The sequence below is a fragment of the Capricornis sumatraensis genome, chromosome 23, assembly GCF_032405125.1.
Source record: "Capricornis sumatraensis isolate serow.1 chromosome 23, serow.2, whole genome shotgun sequence".
NCBI lineage: Eukaryota > Metazoa > Chordata > Mammalia > Artiodactyla > Bovidae > Capricornis > Capricornis sumatraensis.
This window is the reverse complement of record NC_091091.1, coordinates 12,239,514-12,264,869: the sequence shown is the minus strand read 5'-3', so window position 1 is coordinate 12,264,869 and position 25,356 is coordinate 12,239,514. Positions and strand designations below refer to the sequence as shown.

Genomic DNA, 25,356 nt, shown 5'->3' with positions numbered 1-25,356 from the left:
CTGCACACTGATCAGGCCATATCCTAAATTTTAAAACAGTAACTTCAGACAAGATAAATACTATTTAAATAATCTATTCAACACAATGCACCTGGTAAAAGAATGACACAGAGATGATTCTCTGGCAGCACATACAGATATAAGATGCCTTCTAAGGGAAGAAAGCAAGACACAGACCTACAATCCTATTCATATAAAAATTTTAAAAGATGTATGTTACACACATACACACACATATATATGCACATATACAAATAAAATCTTTTCTGGAAAGGCCAAAGAAACTTTCTAGAGACCATATGTGGAAAGAGGTATGAAAGTGAAGGCACTTATATACTCATTAATTATTCATGCTATTTTACTTATTAATTTCCTTATCAAGATAAAGCTTAAAAGCATTACCTTATTAGATTTCTCAAGCTCTTGAACCAATGAATTTAAATTAATTTCTGATTCTGAAAAAGTAAGAAAATTAAAAATAAATATTTAAGCACCTAAAAAAATATATCGCTAAATAAACATGAAACATAAGCTGCTACAGTAGACACTTCATTGTTATACTCAGGAAAAAGAATTTTCACAGCAACAGAAGCACACACACAGCTACAAATTCTACCACCAGAGAGTAATGTTTCTGAAAAAGCCACTTTCAAACCCCAGGGCAAAAATGAATGCTGTCTGCCCAATAGTAGAAAATTTCTGGAATAATGTCAGAAGAGAAGTAGCTTATACCTTTCTGATCCACCTCATAATGAGGCATCACTTATCTGCTATTTTCCACCCATCTTGTTTCACACAGAAAAGGGCAGAGTATTTCATCTAATACTTGAAACTCAGATGTGACAACCCCTCCCAGTCCCCCACCCGCCCCCCGCCCCCACACACACACACACGAACAAACTTCACAGCTTTACAATTTCCTATGAGATTTCTTAATTTGCTGATAAAGCTATACTTAGGTTTTGGGTTTTCCTGAAAGTCTATTTTCTAGTAATATTAGTCTAAAAGTAAAGAAAAGGAAAAATATATTTTTACTAGTAAATTACTGGAAACTCATACGAATGGTAAAATATCAAATGTTACCTCCATCATTTTCTGACCACTTGGTAAATAAGCTGCATAAACCTCATACGTACCAACTGTCTTTTTAAGAATTTATAACATCTACATAGGGATATAATACAGCCACTTACCACTTTCTCTCCTTTTTAACTCTTCTTGGGTTTTGATTAATTCTTCTTTGGTTTTAGCTAATTCAGCTTTAACTTGATTAAACTTTATTTCTAAACAACCAATAGCTTCCTGGGGGTCAGCAAGAGATGCAATATATAAGTGAGCAATTTCAGCCTGTTTCTTAATACCAGTGACATCATCTTGAAGAGAATCAATAAAATCTTCAATTCCTACATAATTATGTCCTTCCTAAAAATAGCAAAAACCACATGCCTAATGTTAACAGTGGCTTTCACTACTTCAGTGTGGTACCATCTAGCGTGTTTTAAAAACAAATAGCAAAACAAATGCACAACTTACAAATTTTTAAACATATTTTGTGTTTTTCTATTAGGTGACTATAGACATGTTTATGTTTTCTTATATAGAAGTACCTCCAAATATGAAAAAGATGTGTTCCATTAGTCATTTTCTATTTTATGGAACATGAGACATTATTTCTCCGTAAGAACAATGTCATAAACTGTTCGTTGTTTATGTACAGTTTACAGAACAATTATAATTACCTAGTTCAGGTATACTCTTAGTCATATAACGAGTCTTTAAAAGATTTTGGGGGCAAGCTGAAGAAACAAATCCTCATTTTCACAAATCAGACTGAATCCCAAACTATGTCAGGGACAGAGAATGATGGTTTGATGGCAAGAGCCTAGACATCATCATCCTGGACCGCTGAACTAATTAAAATACAAAGCAAAACAAAAACAACCAACCATTCCAAAAAGATGTGATTGATTTCAGCTTCCGTAGAAGCAGCAGAGAAGAAAAATGTTTCCTCAACAGTAGAGAATGGTTATTCGGCCAAGCAAGAGTGATTTTTCTATATATAAATATTTTTTTTTTAATCAGAAGGGAATTAAATGACCCTACAGGTCTGTCAGCCATGTAAAATTCTTAAGTTTAAAACAAATCTGAGTGAGTATCCCATAATCAGACAAAAAGCAATCTACCTACAAACAACACAATGACTCAAATAACACCAAACTAAGATATAAATGTAAAAGATATTTTTTTCTAAGTTCAATAGCTATACTTAAACTATTTGTGTTTACATTCCTAACAAAGCCCATCTACTTAAAGTTACATATTAAGTTTTTTTAAACTCTGAAGTATATTGAATTATCACTGATGTCATATACTAACTCCTGGCACCTATGCTTCATGTATTTAACATTTCAGTTAACATACTTCAGTTTCATCCTTCAGGGCATGATCTTCATTCTTTGATTCTTCTTGAGCATCACATTTACCAATCAAATCCTTGAAAATAGCCAAACGACATTCAGCATTTTCTTCTAAAATTTCTCGTTCCTGAAGGAGAGTTTCCCTTCATAAAGAAATTAATCCCATTAAGAAACAGAAAAACCACTACTTTACATTTTTATTTTAAATTTCTAAGATTAAACACATTATAAATTAAAGTGAAAGTGTGAAAATGTTAGTTGCTGAGTTGTGTCCAACTCTCTGAGACCCCACTGACTAGCCCACTAGGCTCAACTGTCCATGGGACTTTCCAGGCAAGAATACTGAAGTGGGTTGATATTTCCTTCTCCAGGGGATCTTTCTGACCCAGGAATTGAGCCCAGGTCTCTTGCATTGAAGGCAGATTCTTTACCATCTGAGCGGCTCAGACAGTAAACAAAAAGATTTATAAATTAAAAGTCAATTTAAATGATCACTCATATATAATTCAGTCACCAAAGGGATTACTAACAGCTATTTTCAAGCTTGCATAAAGGTGAGAGTTTAGAAGTCACCTAATATTAAAAAGCAAAGAAAAAAAATTTTTTTTCACAAGTAAATAAAATTTTCAATTTTTATTGGACATGAACAAAAAAACTTACTTAAAGTCAGCTTCTCGTTGGGCCAAATACTGAGTAAATTCCTGTGTAACTTCTTCACGAATTTTAAATTCCAATGTTAACTTTTCCTTTCTTTCATTTATTAGTTTTTTTTTCAAATTTTCTATTAAATCCAAAAGTTTCTAAAATATAAATATTAAAATTCTAATTAAAAAGCAAACCAATTCCAAGAGAAAGATATTCCATGTGTTTAAAAACTTTTCATTTCATTACTATACGTTTCCTTTTAATAAAGAGAGTATTTTCACTAAAAACTATGTATATGCAGAGATTGATTAATGTGAAAAATCAAGTTCGTCTCACCACATTTTAGAAACATAGTTCAAATGTCTGTCTGGTTACACAAAGAATGAAGAGAAAAGAAAATCTGAGCATCTATTATCTACTAGGAACTACTTTGGGGAGTTCATATTTTATTTCATTTAATCCCCGCAACCCTTTTTATACTTAGTAGGAGCACTCAAATTTCCTAGGTAGGGAAAGTAAGGACGAAGCCTGTGGTAAATGTTTAAGTCTGAGTTTCAAGTTAGTCTGCCAAAATATAAACTTGACATGTTACACAGAGCAGTTACTGCGAATCCCCAGTTTTCAAAATGGCAAAGGGAGATATTACATATTTTATCGGGTTTCTATAACTATTCAAATGTAAGCAACAACTCTGTCATTGAAAGCACACACATAATTAATCATGTAATATGGACAATGAACAATAAAACAATTAAAATTTGACATTATAGCCAGTATAGGTATGTAAATTATAAGTCAAGAAAAGAGCCTGATAGCCTTTTTTTAAGGTTTCTGATTAAAGTTTCTCAATAATAAACTAATTAATAAACTCTCTCAAAGCTACAGATCTTTCACTTTTTCAATTTTATATTTGAAAATATTTTACAGATATCTTGACTTTGAAATTCTAAGAACTTCTACTGAGGAAATAATTTTATGTTTTGGCTATAAAATAGTCACTGTGTTTCTTGCAACAATGAGTGATTGTATGCAAACAAAAAAGAAGTAACACTCAACTCAAAAGTCAAGCTTAAGAAATGGGTTCAACTATGGTACCATCATACAGTAAAACTACTGTAATGAATTATGATGACATATTTACAATTCATAATTTCCACAACTTATTTTTAAATGAAGAAAATCCGTTAACAATATTGTAACAAACAGTAAAAATCCATTAACATGATCAGTAGATTTAGAGACGTTTATATTTACTTTCCTTTTTCTAGATTCTATCATGATTATATAATACTTTTATAATTTTAAATAACCACAGACTTTTCCCAGTTTAAAACAATAAATATTTAATAGTAACTCAGTAACTATTGAAGAAGAGGGGCTTCTCTAATGGCTCAGATGGTACAGAATCCATCTGCAATGTAGGAGACCCAGGTTCAATCCCTGGGTGGGAATGATCCTCTGCAGAAGGGAATGGCAAGCCACTCCAGAATTTTTGCCTAGGAAATCCCATGGACAGAGGAGCCTGGCAGAAGAGCTCATTGGGTCACAAAGAGTCAGACACGACTTACTAACACTTTCACTTTTCACATTGAAGAAGAAATGTGGGAGACTCAAAAGAAATCTGTATGAATGTGGGAATACCTTGGGAAATTGGTTTCTTTAAGTAATTCCCAACAACTAGTTTTCTATCACTGTTAGTATATGATAAAGTATTGAATGAAAAAAATTCTGGTTGGTTATTCAAGTTAAATGAATTTTAAGCATAAATATGTTATTATCAATATATTTCATAATGATCTTTAATATATTTCATAATGATCTTTAATACTGAGAAACCTAATCATTTTCATTTTGAGAAGTATTACAAAAAACTTGGATGAAATTTTAATTTTGAAGTACCCAGTCAATATTATAAGATATGCATTTACACTATATAATCCTACATAAATGACATTATTTTTCCTTAATAAATTCATTAATGACTAACAGTAAGTTTAACAAACATTACACTGATATATAAACTTCAGTTTTGAGATCAAAAAAAATTAAAGGACGACTATTAACGACTTAGCCTAGTTTTTCACTGAGGGAAGTACTACATTACAGAGATCCAGCGTAAACCAGGTTCAATCACATAGTGACCAGATAAACTAGAACTAATGGCATCTGGAGCTTTCATCTTCATTTCCAAGCAACACAGGCACAACAATGGCTTTCAGGGACACTGGAATAAACTATTAAGATGAGAGTATTTAACTCAATACATCATTGATCTATTTAAACCTCTACAGTCCACAGTACTATGATGTCAGATGTGTCAATACCACTAACTCAGTTAATGAGGGGAACCAGTCATGTGGACACGCTCTGTATTTCAGAACTGTGTACATGCATGCTAGTCACTCAGTCATGTCTGCCTCTTTCCAACCCCATGGACTGTAGCTCGCCAGGTTCCTCTGTCCATGGGATTCTCCAGGCAAGAATACTAGAGCAAGCTACCATTTCCTTCCCCAGGAGATCTTTCTGACCCAGGGATCAAACCTGCATCTCCTGCCCTGGCAGGCCAATTCTTTACCACTGAGCCACCTGGGAAGCCATATTTTAGGATTAATGAAACTTAAATATATGTATGAATTTTATTTGGACAGAAATTACAAGAAACACCATTAAATCTTATTTGTTTCTATAAATGTAAGAGGATCAAGCGATTTTTGTTTTAAATAAATTGAATAATCGGTACTAGGCACACATTTTGAACTCTTGTACTTAAGACTGCAAGGTAAAATTTTGGAGAAGTACGCTAAAATCACAGGGTGAAAGGATACTGGGGAACGATGAAAAAAGACCTGAAACACAACACTGAGTTAACCAAAACTTGGCTTCACCAAAAATGGAGAAATCAGACATTGTCTGCCTCCTAATGTGATTCAATGGGAAATTCACAACTTCATATATATAACAAGCTTGCCTGAAGTGTTAACCTAGATCATCTTATGATAATTATCTTATGATAATAAGATGATCCAGACTGGAGGTTTTCTACAAGACAACTAACCACAGATTTTCAAAAATATCTATGCTAGATTAGAGATTAACTGAAGAAACCTAATAATCAAAAGCAATGTATTGAGTTGTAGATCAAAAAGAAAGTGGCTATGAAAGGAAATACTTGGACCACTAGAGAAATCTCGATATGGACAATACAACACTATGTTACTGTATTAAAGTGAAAGTGCTTAGGTATCACAATGGCCTTTTGGTTGTGAGGAATGTGCCCATGTTCTTGGGAAACATGCTGAAGTAGTCAGTTGTAAGGTGTCATTATGTCTGCATCTTGTTTTCAAATGATACAGGCAAAAAAAACGTGCATTCACACTCACAGAAAGAAAATATAAAAATGCCAAAAATTTTAACAATTAGCAAATCCAGATGAAATGCAAATGAGTATTCATTATATTATTCTTTCTATGGGTGTGAAAATTTTCAAAACATGTAAATGAAAGATAAACTTAGTGTACTGTTGGAAAAAATGGGAGAAAGAGCCTTAAGAATTATTAACCATAACTTCAGAATAATAAATAAGCCCATTTTAGAAATATGAGTTAATACATACTCTCTTCCCCGCATGGCTACTGAAAGCCTTATCATCCTCTAATGTATTATCTAGATCTTCATTAGTAAATTCAGTTTCCACATTCTGCTTCTCTTCAGCTTCTTCTAGATCCTCAACCAAATCTTCATCTTCCACCACATCTTCTAGGCTACTTTCCCATGAAATCGTGGACCTTTTTTCATTTAGTATTTTATTATCTGAATTATTAATATCTAATGATTCATCTTGAGATTTGACAGATCCAAATGATTTCTCTTGAGAGCAATTTAAAATATCTGGAACACAAACCTGGTAAAATATGCAATGTAACTATTAAAACAAAGGTAAAAACTGTCAACAAAGAAAAAATAATTATAAATTTAAGTCAAATGACAACTTGAGAATTAAAAAGAAAAATCTATACAAATATACAAGAAGGAATTAACACACTCAAATACATATTTGATAAGAAAAAAGCTAATTACACATGTATACTACATATAAATCTACTTTCCTGGGTTAAGTTCTTAGTACTATTCCAAGCAGGGAGTTTCCTAATTAGCCACTAAATAAGCCAGATGGACAGCAGAGCATATAATTCGCTGCATACTTCCAATCTGTAATGGGTAAGTTATTTATTACTGAGGTCATTTTACTCTTAAGCAGGGGTAATTTTCAATTTTTTTCCTATGCCTACTACTCAAATATTACATTTTTAATTTTCAATTTTCTAGGTTTACAGCTATCAGTACAAAATGTATTATCTACTCTAAGAAAAAAAATCATTACTACTCTAATAATACTAAGCTTAACAAATTCTGAAATTTAGCTATATTTACTTTTTGTGCAATGGCTGAGAACTTCAACACATTGAGTGTCTCATCATAGGCAAAAGAACACTGGCTGATGTTGACAATCATACATATCTTCCCTTTACCATTAAAAAAACTTTGAAAATAGTGGGTCAATTTACTTTCTCGGAAAGGCACATGCTGTTGAAACCTATGGAAGATATTTTCAAAAAATTAAAAGTTAAAACAAGTCTTGTGAAGTCAGAATATTGATAAATTTTACAAAGAAATAACATAACCCCCATGGACTTAAATTCTAGGTTAGCAATTAGTTTCATTTGTACTAGTCATTTTCTGTTTATTCATGTTGTTTTCTTTAAACACTGCTACTATTATTAATACTGATAGTAATAACCAACTAGGCAAAATGTAAAGAAGTCACAATGAAGTGGGTTGTGTTCTCTAGTGTATAGCAATTATGCAATATATTACCCTTAACTAGAAAATGGTAAAGGCTGGATTTATCATTCACTTAGCCTAAAATGCTAGTTAATATAGAAATCTATCACATCCAGAAAAACAAAATGCATTAATAATAATAATATGGTTTCAAAGTCTGTTAATAAACCAGCATTAAAAGCTTGTTATCTAAGTTGTCTGTTGATACATATTTGCTATAGAAAATACTGTGTTTACCTGAGTCACTGGCATTGACTGATAATGCTTTTCATTTCTATCATTTTTTTAATCCAAGATCTCTAAGAAATTTTGATTATAATCCATTCCTAGTCATTACATAAGAAGCAAATTAAAAACAAAAGCTTTTAAAACTAGCAAAGCTGAAAGTTTAAATATTATTAATATAACCCTTGATATGCTGATAACATGTTCAGCAACTCTTACTTTGACTTTTCACTGTTCTTCAAAACACTGATACACTTTCCCAGAGTCAATAAAGAAGAGTTGATGTTCCCAGTCTCTCTTAACCTTTCACCTTCATTCTGTGTCCTCATGCTTCGTTCTGAGCCAGCAAGATCACATAAAGACAATCTAAATTAACCAGAGGAAAAAAACTTTAAAAAATTCTTCAAAACAAAAAAATTCAAAATAATTACAATTTAAACAATGCTCAACTTACTCACTGACTCGTATTACATGTGGTATTTCTGAATCTTCAATCTGTAATATTCTAATGGTAAATATGCTGTGACTAAAAGAAATAAACAAAGTTAAATATTATCACTCACTCTTTATTTCTGCACTCTAAATAGAAGAGGCAAGCATCTAAATCAATATCTATTTTTTATCCTAATACTAGCCATCATTACAGTACTACATTCTCCAACTAGCTGTCAGGTGTCTCAACTTAGTGCTCCACTGTCACCTCCATAACACTCGACCACTAAAACCAAAGAGCTTATCTTTCTTTCACTTAGCCCCAGGTCCTTCAAAGTTACTCTTCTCAACATTCCAGCTTCTATGAATGAAGTAATTCGTAATAAAGTCTCAATTTGCTTGCAAAGATATTACTTATAAAAATGGTATAACGTACAGCTAATCACTTAAATCAAGCAAAGTACACATTTGGCTTACATGCCTAAATATTGGCTTATCTGGATTACATGTTGTCCTTAAGCCATACATGGGAGACGGGGCTCTTTCCCCTTTAAGAGAAAATCTGTTTTCAGTATCTCACTATTTAAACTTAACATCTTTTTGTCTCTCATTCTCTAATCCCTTCCATTAAAAACATCCTTCCTTAGCCCTTTGAAATACTGGCCTAACTCAGTATTTATACAGTGTCTATGTTCACGGAGTAAGTAGAAAAAACACAGAGAAACGTCCTATATTACAGGCAATTAAAACATTGAGCTTAGATATTTACATACAGAAAGAATAAAAATACTTCACATTGAGTGCAAATTAGTAAACTGTATGTTAGAACAAGAAATTAGTCCTGATAATCTTATGTGTTTAGCGTTCTTTAGTTTACAGAATGTATTATGCCTACAAATTAATTTAACATATCAGAAAACCTACTGTCTAATTTAATCTTAAATTAGTTGTATTTAAATGAGCACAGCTACTAGGGCTTCCCTAGAAACTCAGTTGGTAAAGAATCCACCTGCAATGCAGGAGACCCAAGTTCAATCCATGGGTAGGGGAGATCCCCCTGGAGAAGGAAATGGCAATCCACTCCAGTATTCTTGCCTGTAGAATTGCATGGACAGAGGAGTCTAGCAGGCTATATAGCCCATGGGATTGCAGAGTCCAACGGGGTTATGTGACTTTCACTTTCAAATTAGCACAGAACAGCTGGGTGCCTCAGGTCAGGCTTATACCACAAATTTACTCCTTACCTTCTACTAGAAGCATTGTTCAGTTTTGTGAAAGCAACACTCTGGTGCTTTGTTCCTAGCTTTAAAAGTCTATACGCTTCTTTGGCATCAGATACTTGAATCCACTGTAGATCTTTAAAAAAATGAAGAGGCACATATCAATTTACAAATGTACAGCATTTTCTATACAATGTAATCTCTTTGAAGATTTTTAATCTCTTTCCTAAAGACATATAATGAAATCTTTCTTTTAATAACACATCCTGCTGCTGCTGCTGCTAAGTCACGTCAGTCGTGTCTAATTCTGTGCGACCCCATAGACAGGAGCCCACCAGGCTTCCCCATCCCTGGGATTCTCCAGCCAAGAACACTGGAGTGGGTTGCTGATTTCCTTCTCCAATGCATGAAAGTAAAAAGTGAAAGTGAAGTCGCTCAGTCATGTCCGACTCTTAGTGACCCCATGGACTACAGCCCACCAGGCTCCTCTGCCCATTGGATTTTCCAGGCAAGAGTACTGGAGTGGGGTGCCATTAGGTATAGCCAACTCAGCTATCTCATATTCCACTAGAAAATAAGTATACAAGATGAGGATATTATAATGATTTTCTAGCATAAACACAAAAAGTAAATGTTCTTCAACAGTTTGCCAAAGGGAAAATTAAAAATAGGTTAAGAATCCTCAGAATTAGACATCCAAAAAAAAAAAAAAAAAGGAGAAAGTACATTACAGAGTAAACCTAGAAAATTAACTAGCTATGAGATTTTAGATAGATTGCAATTCATTTGTGAGTCATGGAATCAAATTTCTTGAGCCATAACTAGCATTTTGTAAAAATGAAGTAGAATGTATAAAACACCAAAGTGTATTCCTTGCAGTGAGGGTAAATATAATTAATGATAATTTTCAATTGTAAATATGCACCCACACACACATGCAGGTGGAGAATCGTGATGTTATTTAATAAGTATTTCCTACTGTAGGGCAGTGATTTTTAAAAGGTTGGAAAACTACCACTGTGGTATACCAAGTAACTCCAAGGTCTGAATACTGTTACAAAGTGGCAGAAAAATGTGAATATACACACACAGCTTTTCCTATTCCCTAAAATTCAATCAATAATACTCAAGAAACAAAATACTAAACCCTTTTACCTTCAGGTTTAATGAACATACCAAAACATATTTTCAAAGCACAAACTACTCTTACTATCTTGCTATGAATAAGTAGTATAAAAACTTTCAATTTCCAGTCTGCTTTCCTGTAACAAAGCCTAGAAAGAAACATCAGAGCAAAAAAGTAAAAAATATTCACCAGTGTACCTTTTATGAAAGAATAGCCTTTTACATCTTGGGAAAGGCGCAGTGTCTTTCTCTTCTGGAACTTAGATGATACAGGAACAAACAAATCATAAATACATTCGTTGTAAATCTCAAAGAAAGATACCCACACAGAAAATTTTCTATTAATATCCATATTCAAGTTCGAGTGTTCACAATCTTTCATGGATTCTTCAAACTCTGGGATACTCAAAGAGTTTGTTAGACTTCCTACAGAAAATTAAAAAAAAGATAATCACAAAATTAAATAAGATAATAGGCTATTATCTTATTATCTTTTAAGACTCCCCAGCTTGAGAAACTAAGTATCCAAATCTTATGATCAGCAGTGTTAAAAATTTTTTGGACCAAAGCAGACAAAAATATTTGTGTTAACCAAAATTTGGCTTTTTTGTTTTGCAAATATGTTAATAAACCAAATTGAAATTAAATGTAAAGGACAGAGAAAAAAACAGTGCCACTCTTGAATTCAACATAAAAGTTAACAATCAGTAAAAGTTAACAATCAGTTATTAAATCCAAATAAAACCTTATAGTGACTGGCATTTCATATAGTTATGTACCATTTTTAAGTATTATTGACTGTGTCATTAAAGAAATTAAATCACCAGAAGTGATTAAAAAATTAAAAGCTTTTAAATAATCAACATCTTAAAGGTATATGAGAAAAGGAAACCTTACCATAAAGAGCACCGTAACTGTCATTATGCATAACAACCTGAAAAAGATTTCTTAAGTTAAAAAATGTTTTAGTTAAGATTAAATAACCAGTAAATTCATTACCTATCCAAATAAGTCACTCAATTCAACAACCTAATAGGAAATTTGGGGAAACTACAGAAAATATTCAAAGGAATGCCATTATATATAATCCCTGCCACTCAGAGGCAATTACTATTAATACCTCAATTACTATTAGTATCTTCTATTCTTTTCCCTACACTGATTGCATTGTAGGCTTTCTCTATATAAAATTAAAAATTATTAACAAACATTTGGTGGCTGCATAACTGACTAAATGTGATATGAAATGACTTAATTAAATACTACTAAGATAAACATCTTATATACCTTAGCATATTTTTTCTTTCTGTAATTTCATTGTTCCCTTAGGCTACATACTTTAATCTGAATTGGTAGACGAAAAGATATGAACTTTTTTTTAAGTTGTCACTAATAATATAGTGTTGCTAAACTGCTTTGGAGAAATACAGTTTACAATCAATATATGGAAGTGAAAATGTGTATCTCATGTCATATAATTGAAACATATAATAACCTCAATAAAAAGAGATTTTAAAAAAAGAGTGTGATCTCATGTTTTTAATATTTTAATAATTTCATAGGCAAAATAATACTTTAACTAGATAACCTGTTAGAGAATTTTTTTTTCAATATTAATGACTTGAATTTCCTCTATGAATTATCTTTACAAATGTCCACCAATCTCCACAAATCTTGTTAAAATACTATTTTACTTTCAGAGAGCATAATCATGGACTCTGAACTTTACTCTCTACCGAGCAACACTACTTTTAAACCCGGATTTCTAAATTATTTAAAAACAAATCCCCATCAGTGTTTTCAATATATCCAAAAAGATGTTTAACAGTTTTTAACAATCTCAGAATAAACATGTAAAAACATAACACAAAATCCAGAAGGCCCAGAAGGAATAAATAGACAAGTATATATAACTTTATTAAAACATGTTTTAATAAAAAATGATTAAAAAGGAAAAAGGATAAAACATAAACAGATCAGACATGTGAATTAATGTAATAAGAGATTTATGATATGTTAAATGAAAGAGCAAGTTATAGTCTGTATAATAAAATCTCATTTTTGTTCAAATAAAAGACCATTATCCCACACACAAAGAAAAAAGGAATAAAGATATATGCGACTGTTTACGCTGCTGCTGCTAAGTCGCTTCAGTCATGTCCGACTCTGTGCAACATCATAGACAGCAGCCCACCAGGCTCCCCCATCCCTGGGATTCTCCAGGCAAGAACACTGGAGTGGGTTGCCATTTCCTTCTCCAATGCATGAAAGTAAAAAGTGAAAGGGAAGTCGCTCATTCGTGTCCAATGCTTGGCGACCCCATGGACTGCAGCCTACCAGGCTCCTCCGTCCATGGGATTTTCCAGGCAAGAGTACTCGAGTGGGGTGCCATTGCCTTCTCCAGCGACTGTTTATATATGACTATATTTGCCTGTGTATATGAACTTCCTGGTGGCTCAGAGTAAAGAACCCGCCTACCAAAGTGGAGATGCAGGTTCAATCCCTGGGTCCAGAAGATGCCCTGGAGGAGGAAACAGCAACCCACTGCAGTATTCTTGTCTGGGAAATCCCATGGACAGAGGAGCCTGGCGGGCTACAATCCATGGGGTCACAAAGAAGCGGACATGACTCAGCGACTAAACAACATATAGACATACATAGAAACCTTAGTACATAGATTTCATTTTTTTTTGATATACCGAGAAAAAGATCAAAAAGGGTATGTTCATATCTGTTAATATTAGTTTTTCTCTTCAGAAATGAAATTATTTATTTTTCATATCCTCTTGTTTAGATTTTGTATATACACATTACTTTTACAAATAGAAAAAGGAATTTTAAAAAATCATTATATAGAAAGTTGCTGTTTCTACAACCACCTAAAATGATTAAAGAACATTTACATTTATTTTGTTTAAACATTTCAGCTGTTTGTACAATACAAAATGAAGAAATGTCTTCAAAAAAACTTTTAATCACAAAGAAAAGACAACAACCACAACAAGCTATTTCAATACAGGCTGAAACAAACTGAAGAGCTAATAAAAGGTCACAATTATGTGTATTTTATCTGCTAAAATACTCCCATACCTCTTTAATTTGCCGAAGTAATGCACTTTTGCTAGCGACTTCTTCTTTCTCTTGGTCTGGTGATAACCGTAAGTATTCTCTGGACCTATGTGGTTTAAGGTTCATCTTCGTATACAGTCTTTCCTGAAGACTATCAAATAATACATTCAAAGTTCGAGGAAGAATGCCGGTATTTTCTTCTGTGCCTATGACAAGAATTTGTGTTTTACAGTCTTTCAAAGTATTAAGAAAGAGTAAAGAAACATTGTTGAACTACCAAGACTCCTTTTATACCACCAATAGGCAAGGGTAAAAAAGTACGACAAAAAGTGAGAAAAGTTGCAGATTACTCAGTGTTCCATCACTTTGGTTTTCATTGTATAATTGACATTTATCAACTATTAGTCTGATGTAAAACCTGAAATTTTACATTCACATCAGATTTTAAGACTGGCTATCATTCATTATCACAAAGTATAAAAGTAAAATAAAATATAAAGTGTTTCCCTGGTTTTCTGTGCTTAATTCTTTATGTTACATCAGTCCTTTTTCCCAGTTTTCATCATCATTTAATTCTCTTATCATATGGGTAAAGTAGTTTCACAAATTAAGATTTGATTTAAGAGCCATGGGCAATACACATTCAATATGCTATTACTATTACTATTAAAAACAGAGCAATTTTGCAAGGTAATGGAAACAAAACTATAAGTATTATGAAAATGAGCAAATATTAGGGCTTCTTTTTTTCTTTCTAGCAAAAATAAAACCATTTACCTTGAAATGTGTAAGTTTTTCCAGAATTGGTTAGCCCATAAGTAAAAATCAGCCGACTCTGTCCTTTCAAGAGGTCTTTAACTGGCTGCAGAATGCAACCCTCGAAGAATTCCTTCTGTGTAGTTTCTGGGCCAAAAACCTAAACAAGCATTTTTTAAACCAAGTCTTTTTAGAAAATTCAAGTTAGTAGCCACGAGTTCTACCCTTTACTATTTTTAATATTTAGAAGATTCTGTCTTACAAGCCTCATTCTTAGAATAGTTGAAATATCCACAATCCCCACAGATACAACTGCTAGTTTAACTACTGCCAAAAGTTTTCATGATAGAAATCTGATCCAGCCAATAACCTTTCATCTAAATTTTTAAAAGAACATTTCCACCAACCACAAAGAGACTGTAAGATTTTTACAATGATTTATTCAATTATATATTTACACACCTAAAATTTGAGCCCTACCATTGAGAAAACAATACCAGAACCTAAATCTAAGTTTCAAAAGCACAAGGTGTGTAGAGTTCATTATATACAATTAGGTAGCAATTTAGCTTAAGCCAAGTCTCTTTATCTTAAAAGAAAAACCTTCAGTTTCATATGGGTACCTACCTTGGAAAAACTGAATTTCTGTGCCATCTGCCCAGAGCTTTTCTCACTTAAACGACCAAGGGTACACTGAGGCTCCTTCAGCACAATAGTCTGTGAATCCAGAATATACACACAGCCCTAGAACACAAATGATTAAAAACCCACAACAAGTATATTAAAACGATGATATTGTGCCCACTTAATGGAAATAAAATTATAAAATTAAATTCAGCACCAACCTCAGACTCATGTTCTTTTTCTGTCTGTGTGAATGGTCTTACTCGAAGACAAACTTGGAGATAATCTTTAGATTCAGAACTGTTTGCCTTAAAAAGGAGAAAATATTTTAAAGATATAAAATGTAGATTGTCAGAGATCACCTTTCTTTAAAGTGGCTAATTGTTACAGAATAATCTGAGATTATACAAAACCTCTAGGCAAACAGTGACTCTTCTGTCTTCATCCATTTTATATTTGTTTAAAGATTCAATTTTCCCTGTCTTCTATATTTATATTTAAAGTTTACAATATGCTTCTTTGGCATAAAATCATAACTTTTATAACCAATACAAATAACAGGGCTGAGAGTCACTAAAACATAGAAGAGTAGAGTAAATCACAAGTAACCAGAATACTCAATTAACCCACAATACATCATGTATTTTTATTCATTTATTTTGGTGTATTATATTCTCCTTACTGCTCCCTTTGAGAAAGGAATTAGCTTAGTTCACTTTTTTAAAAATAATTTTAAAGAAATGCTTTATCTTAAAAAGTAAAAAGAAAACAACTACATGAAAAACACAATTCACCAAACAAGACACAAAAAGAAAAGTTGAATAACCCTACACCTATTAAAGAAATTCATCTTATATTCAAAGAAAATAATCCTACATAAAAACTCCAAACCCTCCAAAAACCAATACCATTTGCAATAACCTGGTAGTTCATTGGTAAATTCCCTCAAACATTTAAGGTTATAATCACACAAATTAAAGACAAACTCTAAGAAAATGGAGAGGGAACACCTTTCAATTAATTTGAGTTTGACATAACCTGAATACCACAACCTGACAAAGATATCCTCAGAAAAAATGACAAAACAATATCCCTAATAATTATAAGATAGAGGCAAACGGTTCTCCAAAGTGTTGTACCATCTTCTATTCCCACAAACAGTGGATAACACGTCAGCTGCTCTGCACATTCACCAGTGGATGATGTGGCCAGTGTTCCTCATTATTGCCCTTCTAGTGGGTGTGAGGGTGGTATCTGATTGTGGATTTAATTTATGCATTTCCCTCATAGTGAAGAGGAACTAAAGAGCCTCTTAATGAAAGTGAAAGAGAAGAGTGAAAAAGCTGGCTTAAAGCTCAACATTTCAGAAAACTAAGATCATGGCATCCCGTCCCATCACTTCATGGCAAACAGATGGGGAAACAATGGAAACAGTGGCTGACTTTACTTTTGGGGGCTCTAAAATCACTGCAGATGGTGACTGCAGCATGAAATTAAAAGACGCTTACTCCTTGGAAGGAAAGTTATGACCAACCTAGATAGCATATTCAAAAGCAGAGACATTACTTTGCCAACAAAGGTTCGTCTAGTCAAGGCTATAGTTTTTCCACTAGTCATGCATGGATGTGAGAGTTGGACTATAAAGAGAGATTAGCACCGAAGAATTGATGCTTTTGAACTGTGGTGTTGGAGAAGACTCTTAAGAGTCCCTTGGACTGCAAGGAGATCCAACCAGTCCATCCTCAAGGAAATCAGTCCTGGGTGTTCATTAGAAGGACTGATGCTGAAGCTGAAACTCCAATATTTTGGCCACCTGATGCAAAGAACTGACTCATTTGAAAAGACCCTGCAGTTGGGAAAGATTGAAGGCAAGAAGAGAAGGGGACAACAGAGGATGAGATGGCTAGATGGTATTACCGACTCAATAGACATGAGTTTGGGTGAACTCTGAGAGTTAGTGATGGACAGCGAGGCCTGGTATTCTGCGATTCGTGGGGTCACAAAGAATAGGACACAACCGAGCAACTGAACTATGACTAATGATGTTCAGCACATTTTCATGTCCATATTAACCCTATGTATAGCTTCTTTTGTGAAGTATCTGTACAAATCTTTTACCCATTTTTATTAGACTGTTTTCTTATTCAGTTCAGTTCACTCGCTCAGTCGTGTCCGACGCTTTGCAACCCCATAAATTGCAGCATGCCAGGCCTCCCTGTCCATCACCATCTCCTGGAGTTCACCCAAACTCATGTCCATTGAGTCCGTGATGCCATCCACCCATCTCCTCCTCTGACGTCCCCTTCTCCTCCTGCCCCCAATCCCTCCTAGCATCAGAGTCTTTTCCAATGAGTCAACTCTTCACATGAGGTGGCCAAAGCATTGGAGCTTCAGCTTTAGCATCAGTCCTTTGGACACCCAGGACTGATCTCCTTTAGAATGGACTGGTTGGATCTCCTGGCAGTCCAAGGGACTCTCAAGAGTCTTCTCCAACACCACAGTTCAAAAGCATCAATTCTTCGGTGCTCATTCACAGTCCAACTTTCACATCCATACATGACCACTGGAAAAACCATAGCCTTGACTAGACAGACCTTTGTTGGCAAAGTAATGTCTCTGCTTTTGAATATGCTATCTTGGTTGGTCATAACTTTCCTTCCAAGGAGTAAGCGTCTTTTAATTTCATGGCTGCAATCACCATTACTGATATGTAATTGTTTTCATATAATCTGAAAAAAAGTTCTCTGTCAGGAAAAAAAGAGGCAAAAATTCCCTAACAAAATATTAGCTAATATATAAAATAGGAAAGTATATCCTAACGAAAAATAGTTTATCCTAGTGCAAGGTCAAGCTGGCATTCAAAAATCAATTAGTACATTAAAAGAATAAATGAGAAACTTTCATCACAAAAGAAGTGCATACGAATGACTTGAATTTGGTATATGTATTCAACATCCATTCATAATAAGAATTACAGCAGACAGGAACAGAAGGGAACACCTTAACCTGATAAAAGCACTTATAAGAAACCTATACTTAACATCATATTTGATGACAAAAGAGTGAATCAGAGAAGAGTAGCAAGATGAGTAACAACAAACGGATTTCTGCTTTCACCATCTCTATTCAACACTCTATTAGAGGTTCTAGATGTTTTAGCCAAAGTCATCAGGTGAAAGGAGGGGGAGAGGAGGAAAGAAGTGAAGGAGAGGGAAGAGGAAGAGAAAAAAAAGGAAGAGGAAAAGGATGGGAAGGTAGAGATAAAACTGTCTTTATTCACAGACATCATAAACATCTACATTTTTGTATGTTAAAAATCTGAAAACACCTTCAAAAAAGTTCAAAATTATTAAATGAGTTTAGCAATGTAGTATGATAGAAGACCAATATCCAAAAAGTCATGTTTCTGTATATGCTTGGAAGAAACAGAATTTGATTTTAAAAAACAATACCATTTGCAGTAACCTCAAAAATTATGAATTAGAGAAAAATCCTAATAAAAGATCAGGAACACCATACACTGAAAATTAAAAAACATTGCTCAGAGAAATGAGAAGGGACCAAAACAAATGGAGATATGCCTCATTCATTATTTGGTAGACTCAGTGTTGTTAAGATATCCATTCTTCCAAAACTGATCTACAGATTCAATGCAAATGCAACAAAAAAATCCCAGGAAGTGTTTTGGGGGGATTAACTGACAAGCTCATTTAAAAACTCACAGATAAATGCAAAGTTCCTAGAACAGTCAAAATAATTCTGATAAACAAGAAATTTGATTGGCTAACACTACCACCTGAGTTCAACACATTTTAAAGCTACAGTGATCAAAACAGTGGGGTACTGAGAGCCAGAGATAGATAAATGAAACAAAATATATAGAGTATTCAAAAATAAACGTCCACATACAAAAGTATTAGATTTATGACCAAGTTGTAAAGGAAATGCAGTACAGAAATCATAGCTCTTTCAAACAACTGTGCTAGAAGAACAACTGGATATCTATATGCAATTTCAAAAATAGCAATTTGAATACATACCTCACATTGTACAGAAAAATTAATTTCAAATGGGTCACAGATCACAGACTTAAATATAAAACAAAAACTAAAACTTTCTAGAAGAAAACCTTTGTGGCCTTAAGCAAAGATTTCTTAGATATGCCATAAACAGCACAATACATAATAGAACAAACTGGTAAAATGGACTTCGTCAAAATTTAAAACTTCTCTTCCAAAACACTTGAAGGATGAGAAAACAAGCCACAGGGGAAATACTTGCAAAGAATGTTTCTGACAGACAGATGTATCCAGAGAACATAAAGAACACTTAGAATACAATTTTTTTAAAAATCTTTTAATGGGCAAAAGATTTAAATTGACATTTCTCTGAAGACACACAAAGGGCGAATAAGCACACAAAAACATATTTAGCATCTTTGGTGATTCAGTTCAGTTCAGTTCAGTTGCTCAGTCATGTCCGACTCTTTGCAACCCCATGAACTGCAGCACGCCAGGCCTCCCTGTCCATCACCAACTCCCGGAGCTTACTCAAACTCATGTCCATCGAGTCGGTGATGCCATCCAGCCATCTTATCCTCTGACATCCCCTTCTCCTCCTGCCCCCAATCCCTCCCAGCATCAGAGTCTTTTCCAATGAGTCAACTCTTCGCATCAGATGGCCAAAGTACTGGCGTTTTAGCTTTAGCATCATTCCTTCCAAAGAAATCCCAGGGCTGATCTCCTTCAGAATGGACTGGTTAGATCTCCTTGCAGTCCAAGGGACTCTCAAGAGTCTTCTCCAACACCACAGTTCAAAAGCATCAATTCTTTGGTGCTCAGCTTTCTTCACAGTCCAACTTTCACATTCATACATGACCAGTGGAAACACCATAGCCTTGACTAGACGGACCTTTGTTGGCAAAGTAATGTCTCTGCTTTTGAATATGCTACCTAGGTTGGTCATAACTTTCCTTTGGTCATTAGGTAAATGCAAATATCAATTAGATTATCAATACATATCTATGAGAATGACTAAAAATAAAAAGACTACTCAGGATAGCCAACATGAAATTCAAAGAGAGGAAACAAAGATGAAGGACTCACAATACCCAACTTTAAGACATACTATAAAGCCACAGTAATCAAGATAGTGTCGCGATAGCAAAAGAACAGAATCAATGGGACAGAAGAGAGCCCTGGAATAGATCAACATGAATACAGTCAGTTGATCTTTGACAAAAAAGCAAAGGCTACACAACGGAACAGTCTGTTCGACAAATGGTGCTGGCGCAACTGGACATCCACATGCAAAAAAGTTAACCTAGACATATACTTAACACCCGTGAAAGAAATTAACTTAAAAAGAATACAAACATAAACGTAAAATGCAAAACTATTACAATTCTAGAAAATCTGGATGATCCTGTGCTTGGCAATGACTTTTTTGATTCAACGCCAAAGGTATGATCTATGAAAGAAATAACAGATAAGCTGGGTTTCATTAAAACTAATTTTATGCTTTGTAAAACACATAAGCAAGAGAATGATGAGACAAGCCAGAGACTGGGAGAAACTATGTGCAAAAAAGATACCAAATAAAGGACTATTAGCCAAAATATATAAAGAATTCTTAAAATGTAACAATAAGAACACAAACTGATTAAAATGGGCCAAAGACTTTATGAGATACCTTATCAAATAAGACATACAGATGACAAATAAGTATATAAAAAGGTGCTCCACACTTTATGTCATCGGGGAAATGCAAGTTAAAATGAGCTATCACTACACATCTATTCTAATAGCCAATATCTGAACACTGACAACCAAATGCTGGTGAGAATGTGGAGCAACAGGAATTCTCATTCATTTCTGATAGGAATGCAAAATGTTACAGCCATTTTGGAGGATAGTTTAACAGTTTCTTACAAAATTAAACATATTTTTGTTCCATACAATCTAGCAATCATGTTCATTGGTAATTATCCAAAGAAACTGAAAACTGATGTCCACAGAAAACTTGCACGTGAATGCTCTTAAGTTTTTTTCATAGTTCCCCAAAAGGAAGCAACTAAAATGCCTTTTAATAGGTGAATGAATAAACCACAGTACATCCATATAATGGAATATAATTCAGAACTAATTATAATTCACAACTAAATTTATAATTATAAATTATAAACATAAATTAAAATTATAAACTAAATATATACTTATATATATTTAGTTTAAATTATAAACTAAATTAAAATTAGAACTAAATATAATTCAGAACAATAGAAACAGTGAGAGACTTTATTTTTATGAGCTCCAAAATCATTGTGAACACTGACTGCAGCCATAAAATTAAAACGCTTGCTGCTTGGAAGAAAAACTATAACCAACCTGGAAAGTATGTTAAAAAGCAGAGACATTACTTTGCTAACAAAGGTCCATCTAGTCAAATCTATGGTTTTTCCAGTAGTCACATATGTATGTGAGAGTTGGGGACTATAAAGAAAGTTGAGCGCTGAAGAATTAAGGCTTTTGAACTGTGGTGTTGGAGAAGCCTCTTGAGAGTCCCTTGGACTGCAAGGAGATCAAACCAGTCCATCCTAAAGAAGTGAGTATTCGTTGCAAGGACTGATTGCTGAACCTGAAGCTCCAATACTTTGGTCACCTGATGCAAAGAACTGACTCATCAGAAAAGACCCTGGTGCTGGGAAAGATTGAAGGCAGGAGGAGACAACAGAGGATGAGATGGTTGGATGGCATCACCAACTTGACGGACATGAGTTTGAGTAAGCTCCAGGAGTTGGTGATGGACAGGGAGGCCTGGTGTGCTGCAGTCCATGGGGTCGCAAAGAGTCGGACACGACTGAGCAACTGAACTGAACTGAACATCCATATAACGGAACGTAATTCAGAACTAAAAACAACTGAACTATCAAGCCATGGCAAGACATGGAAAAATCTTAGATGCCTACTGCTAGGTGAAAAACGCCAATCTGAAATGGCTACGGATAGTATAATCCCAACTATTAAAATATGATATTCTGAAAAAGGCAAAACACTGGAGATAGTTAAAAGATCAATGGTTGGTGGGGTTGGGAAACAGAAGAACAGGTGAAACAGATGAATTTCAGGGTAGTGAAAATACACTGTATGATACCATAATGATGGATACATGTGATTACACATTTGTTCAAAAGAATGTATAATACCACGAGTAAACCACAATGTAACTATATTGTAAAGAATCTGAGTGATTATGGGTCAAAGTACATCCATGAATTGTAACAAATGTACCTCTGTGGTGGGAGATGTTAATAATGAAGGAAGCTATGTGGGGGTAAAGAGAATATGGGAAATTATTTTATCTTCTCTTCATTTTAGCTGTGAATAAAAAACTCCTCTAAAAAATGAAGTCTATTTAAAAACAAACAGGTTGACCACACCAAGGGTTGGTGAGGATGTGGAAGAACTTAACTCTCACACACTGTTACTGAGAATATAAAATGCTATTATCACTTTGGAAAAGTTTGGTAGTTTCTTAAAAATGATCCAGTCATTCCAACCCTAGGTATTCATCCAAGGGGGAAAAAAGAAAAGGAAACATGTATCCATACAAAGATTTGAATACAAAATTTCATAGAAGCTTTGTAATAGCCAGACACTATAAACACATGTGTCCATCAGCAAGCAAATGCCACTGCGATACAAAAGCAGACCTAGAAAATAAGTAAACCAATCAATATTTGAATTTCATATAATTTTCATGTCATGAAATAGGATTTTTCTTCAACCATCTAGAACTGCAAAAACCAGTGACAGCTTGTAAGTACAAAAACAGGCCATCCCTTCCTCTCTTATGATTAAATGAGCTAAAGTAAAAGAGCCTGCCACATGAAATGGGTATTAAATAATTTCCTTTATCTATGTTCCCTATACTCCCTCTTCCCCATCCATCATTTTTTTTTTTACCATTACATAGCTTTTTTTTTTTTAATTGGGTATTCACATGGTTGTTGTACATTTCTGCTTTTCAGAGGTCTCATAAAGGTATTTTAGTCAGTCTCTAGTTACTGTTGTTGTTTTAATGTTTCATGGGGGAAATGAGGACTTGGAGCATTCTAGTCTGCCTTTTTGCTAGTGTCAGTTCCTAGACCACTTACTTAAATAACACACACACAACAAAGTCATTCTGAGTAGTTTTGAATTCCCAGCAAAACTGAGGACAGAGAAAGTACATGAGGAAGTACAAAGTTCTCATATACTTTCTGTCCGGACACAAGCACAGCTTCCCCCACTATCACCCCACACGAGAGTGGTAACTTTGTTACATGTCATTATCACCCAAGTACAGAGTTTCCATTAATTAGAGTTCAGTCTCTTTTTTATTAGAATACAGTTGATTTACAATGTTGGTAGTTTCTGCTATATAGCAAAGTCAATCAGTTATATCTATGCATATATCCACTCCATCTGTCCTTATAAAATGGGTTAGTACATCTCTAAGGCACCAAAGCTAACAATCTAATCTGTAATAAAGAGAATATAAATAAATTGAAAGTAAATTTTTAAGAAAAAGTCTATAAACACAGCAAACACAGTAACAGGTAGGGTGGTAGAAACTTAGTAATGTTTATTTCTTAAACACTAGTAAGTTAATATTTTTTTAATCTGCATTATTTTTTAAACTAAGGCCTGCAGTTCCCAGGGGCATAGTGGAATATTTGACATTTTTGAGAGAACCATAGCAATATTTGACACATGTTGAAAACCATGAAGTAATTTGGTTTCAACACTGGATCACACTACTTCTTTTGATAAAGTCGTACCTTAGTGAAGCTGGATTTCTCAGTGGTTGCTGTGATGAAAAGCAAGTACAACACCAAAACATGAAGAAAAGGAACTGAAGATGGCAGTGTCTATCCGATTCCGAAGTTTGAGAAGTTGTGCAGCACCCAAAAGGCACGCATAACCCATTAGTAAGTAACCCTTGGTTAGTGAAGAAGGATGTTAAAATTCTTTTTTCATTTCATTTTTTCCTCAAATGGTTACTAGGTCAGGCTGGAGAAGGCAATGGCACCCCACTCCAGTACTCTTGCCTGGAAAATCCCATAGACGGAGGAGCCTGCTAGGCTGCAGTCCATGAGGTCGCTAAGAGTCGGACACAACTGAGCGACTTCACTTTCACTTTTCACTTTCATGCTTTGGAGAAGGAAATGGCAACCCACTCCAGTGTTCTTGCCTGGAGAATCCTAGGGATAGAGGAGTCTGGTAGGAGGCCGTCTATGGGGTCGCACAGAGTCAGACACGACTGAAGCGACTTGGCAGTAGCAGCAGCAACTAGGTCAGGCATAAATAGTTATTAAGTTGTCTGCACCTACTATTTGGAAAGGAACTGTTATGTATTTAGGGCACAATGAGAAAATTACTGAGATAAAAGTTTGTCTTAAACCTACACGGTTCGCAAAGCTCGTCTTCAGTCGTCCCTGTCAACAAGTGTATGTGTGCATGTGCGCACGTGTCCATTTCCACTCAATCACGACAAGCAACATAATACTTTTCTTGTACTTACCTCAGTGCCTGAAGCAACTAAGGAAAATTCACGAGAGAGGTCAAGCTTAATGCCATCAAAATTTACTTCTGAAGGTCTTGCAAGTGGGTCAGCACTGAAAACATAAGATGGTCTAGACATCCCATCTTGATTTAAATTAGATTCCATTCTGCAAAAATAACAGTAACATCTTTAGAAAATCTCAATAATCAGCATAGAAACCATCCATAGTTTAAAAAGTCTATGAGTCCAGCCCGCTACTTCTTGCCACATAACTAGATTTCCAAAAGATATTACTATTTAATCTATAACATAATGAGCCATGGAAAAGACAAAAGAACAGATTATTTATAGCTTTTAAATCAACTAATATTGGACACTGCCTACCACTACTACTCATGATCCAACCTACAGGTAGATTCATCCAAAGAGATTTCAAGAGTGAAGATAATCCACAA

The 25,356-nt window shown here is 34.3% G+C and overlaps 1 protein-coding gene across 3 annotated transcripts in view; it reads right to left on the bottom strand.

The window, feature by feature from the left end:
* The window catches only part of KIF20B (kinesin family member 20B), a 76,980-nt gene extending 51,914 nt beyond the window's left edge, over positions 1-25,066 (bottom strand). The window contains exons 1-16 of one of the 3 annotated variants that reach the window (XM_068961447.1): positions 24,920-25,066; positions 15,577-15,663; positions 15,359-15,475; positions 14,753-14,891; positions 13,997-14,181; positions 11,804-11,840; positions 11,105-11,332; positions 9,806-9,917; positions 8,584-8,655; positions 8,349-8,495; positions 7,494-7,656; positions 6,676-6,963; positions 3,078-3,217; positions 2,422-2,560; positions 1,194-1,422; positions 403-455 (exon numbers count right to left, since the gene is read on the bottom strand). In XM_068961447.1, coding sequence (XP_068817548.1) covers positions 403-455; positions 1,194-1,422; positions 2,422-2,560; positions 3,078-3,217; positions 6,676-6,963; positions 7,494-7,656; positions 8,349-8,495; positions 8,584-8,655; positions 9,806-9,917; positions 11,105-11,332; positions 11,804-11,840; positions 13,997-14,181; positions 14,753-14,891; positions 15,359-15,475; positions 15,577-15,663; positions 24,920-25,066 — 2,283 coding nt within the window. The remainder of the gene's footprint in view (positions 1-402; positions 456-1,193; positions 1,423-2,421; positions 2,561-3,077; positions 3,218-6,675; positions 6,964-7,493; positions 7,657-8,348; positions 8,496-8,583; positions 8,656-9,805; positions 9,918-11,104; positions 11,333-11,803; positions 11,841-13,996; positions 14,182-14,752; positions 14,892-15,358; positions 15,476-15,576; positions 15,664-24,919) is intronic. The other 2 variants (XM_068961448.1, XM_068961449.1) reach the window with 2 other exon arrangements.
* Between the last annotated feature and the right edge of the window lie 290 nt (positions 25,067-25,356).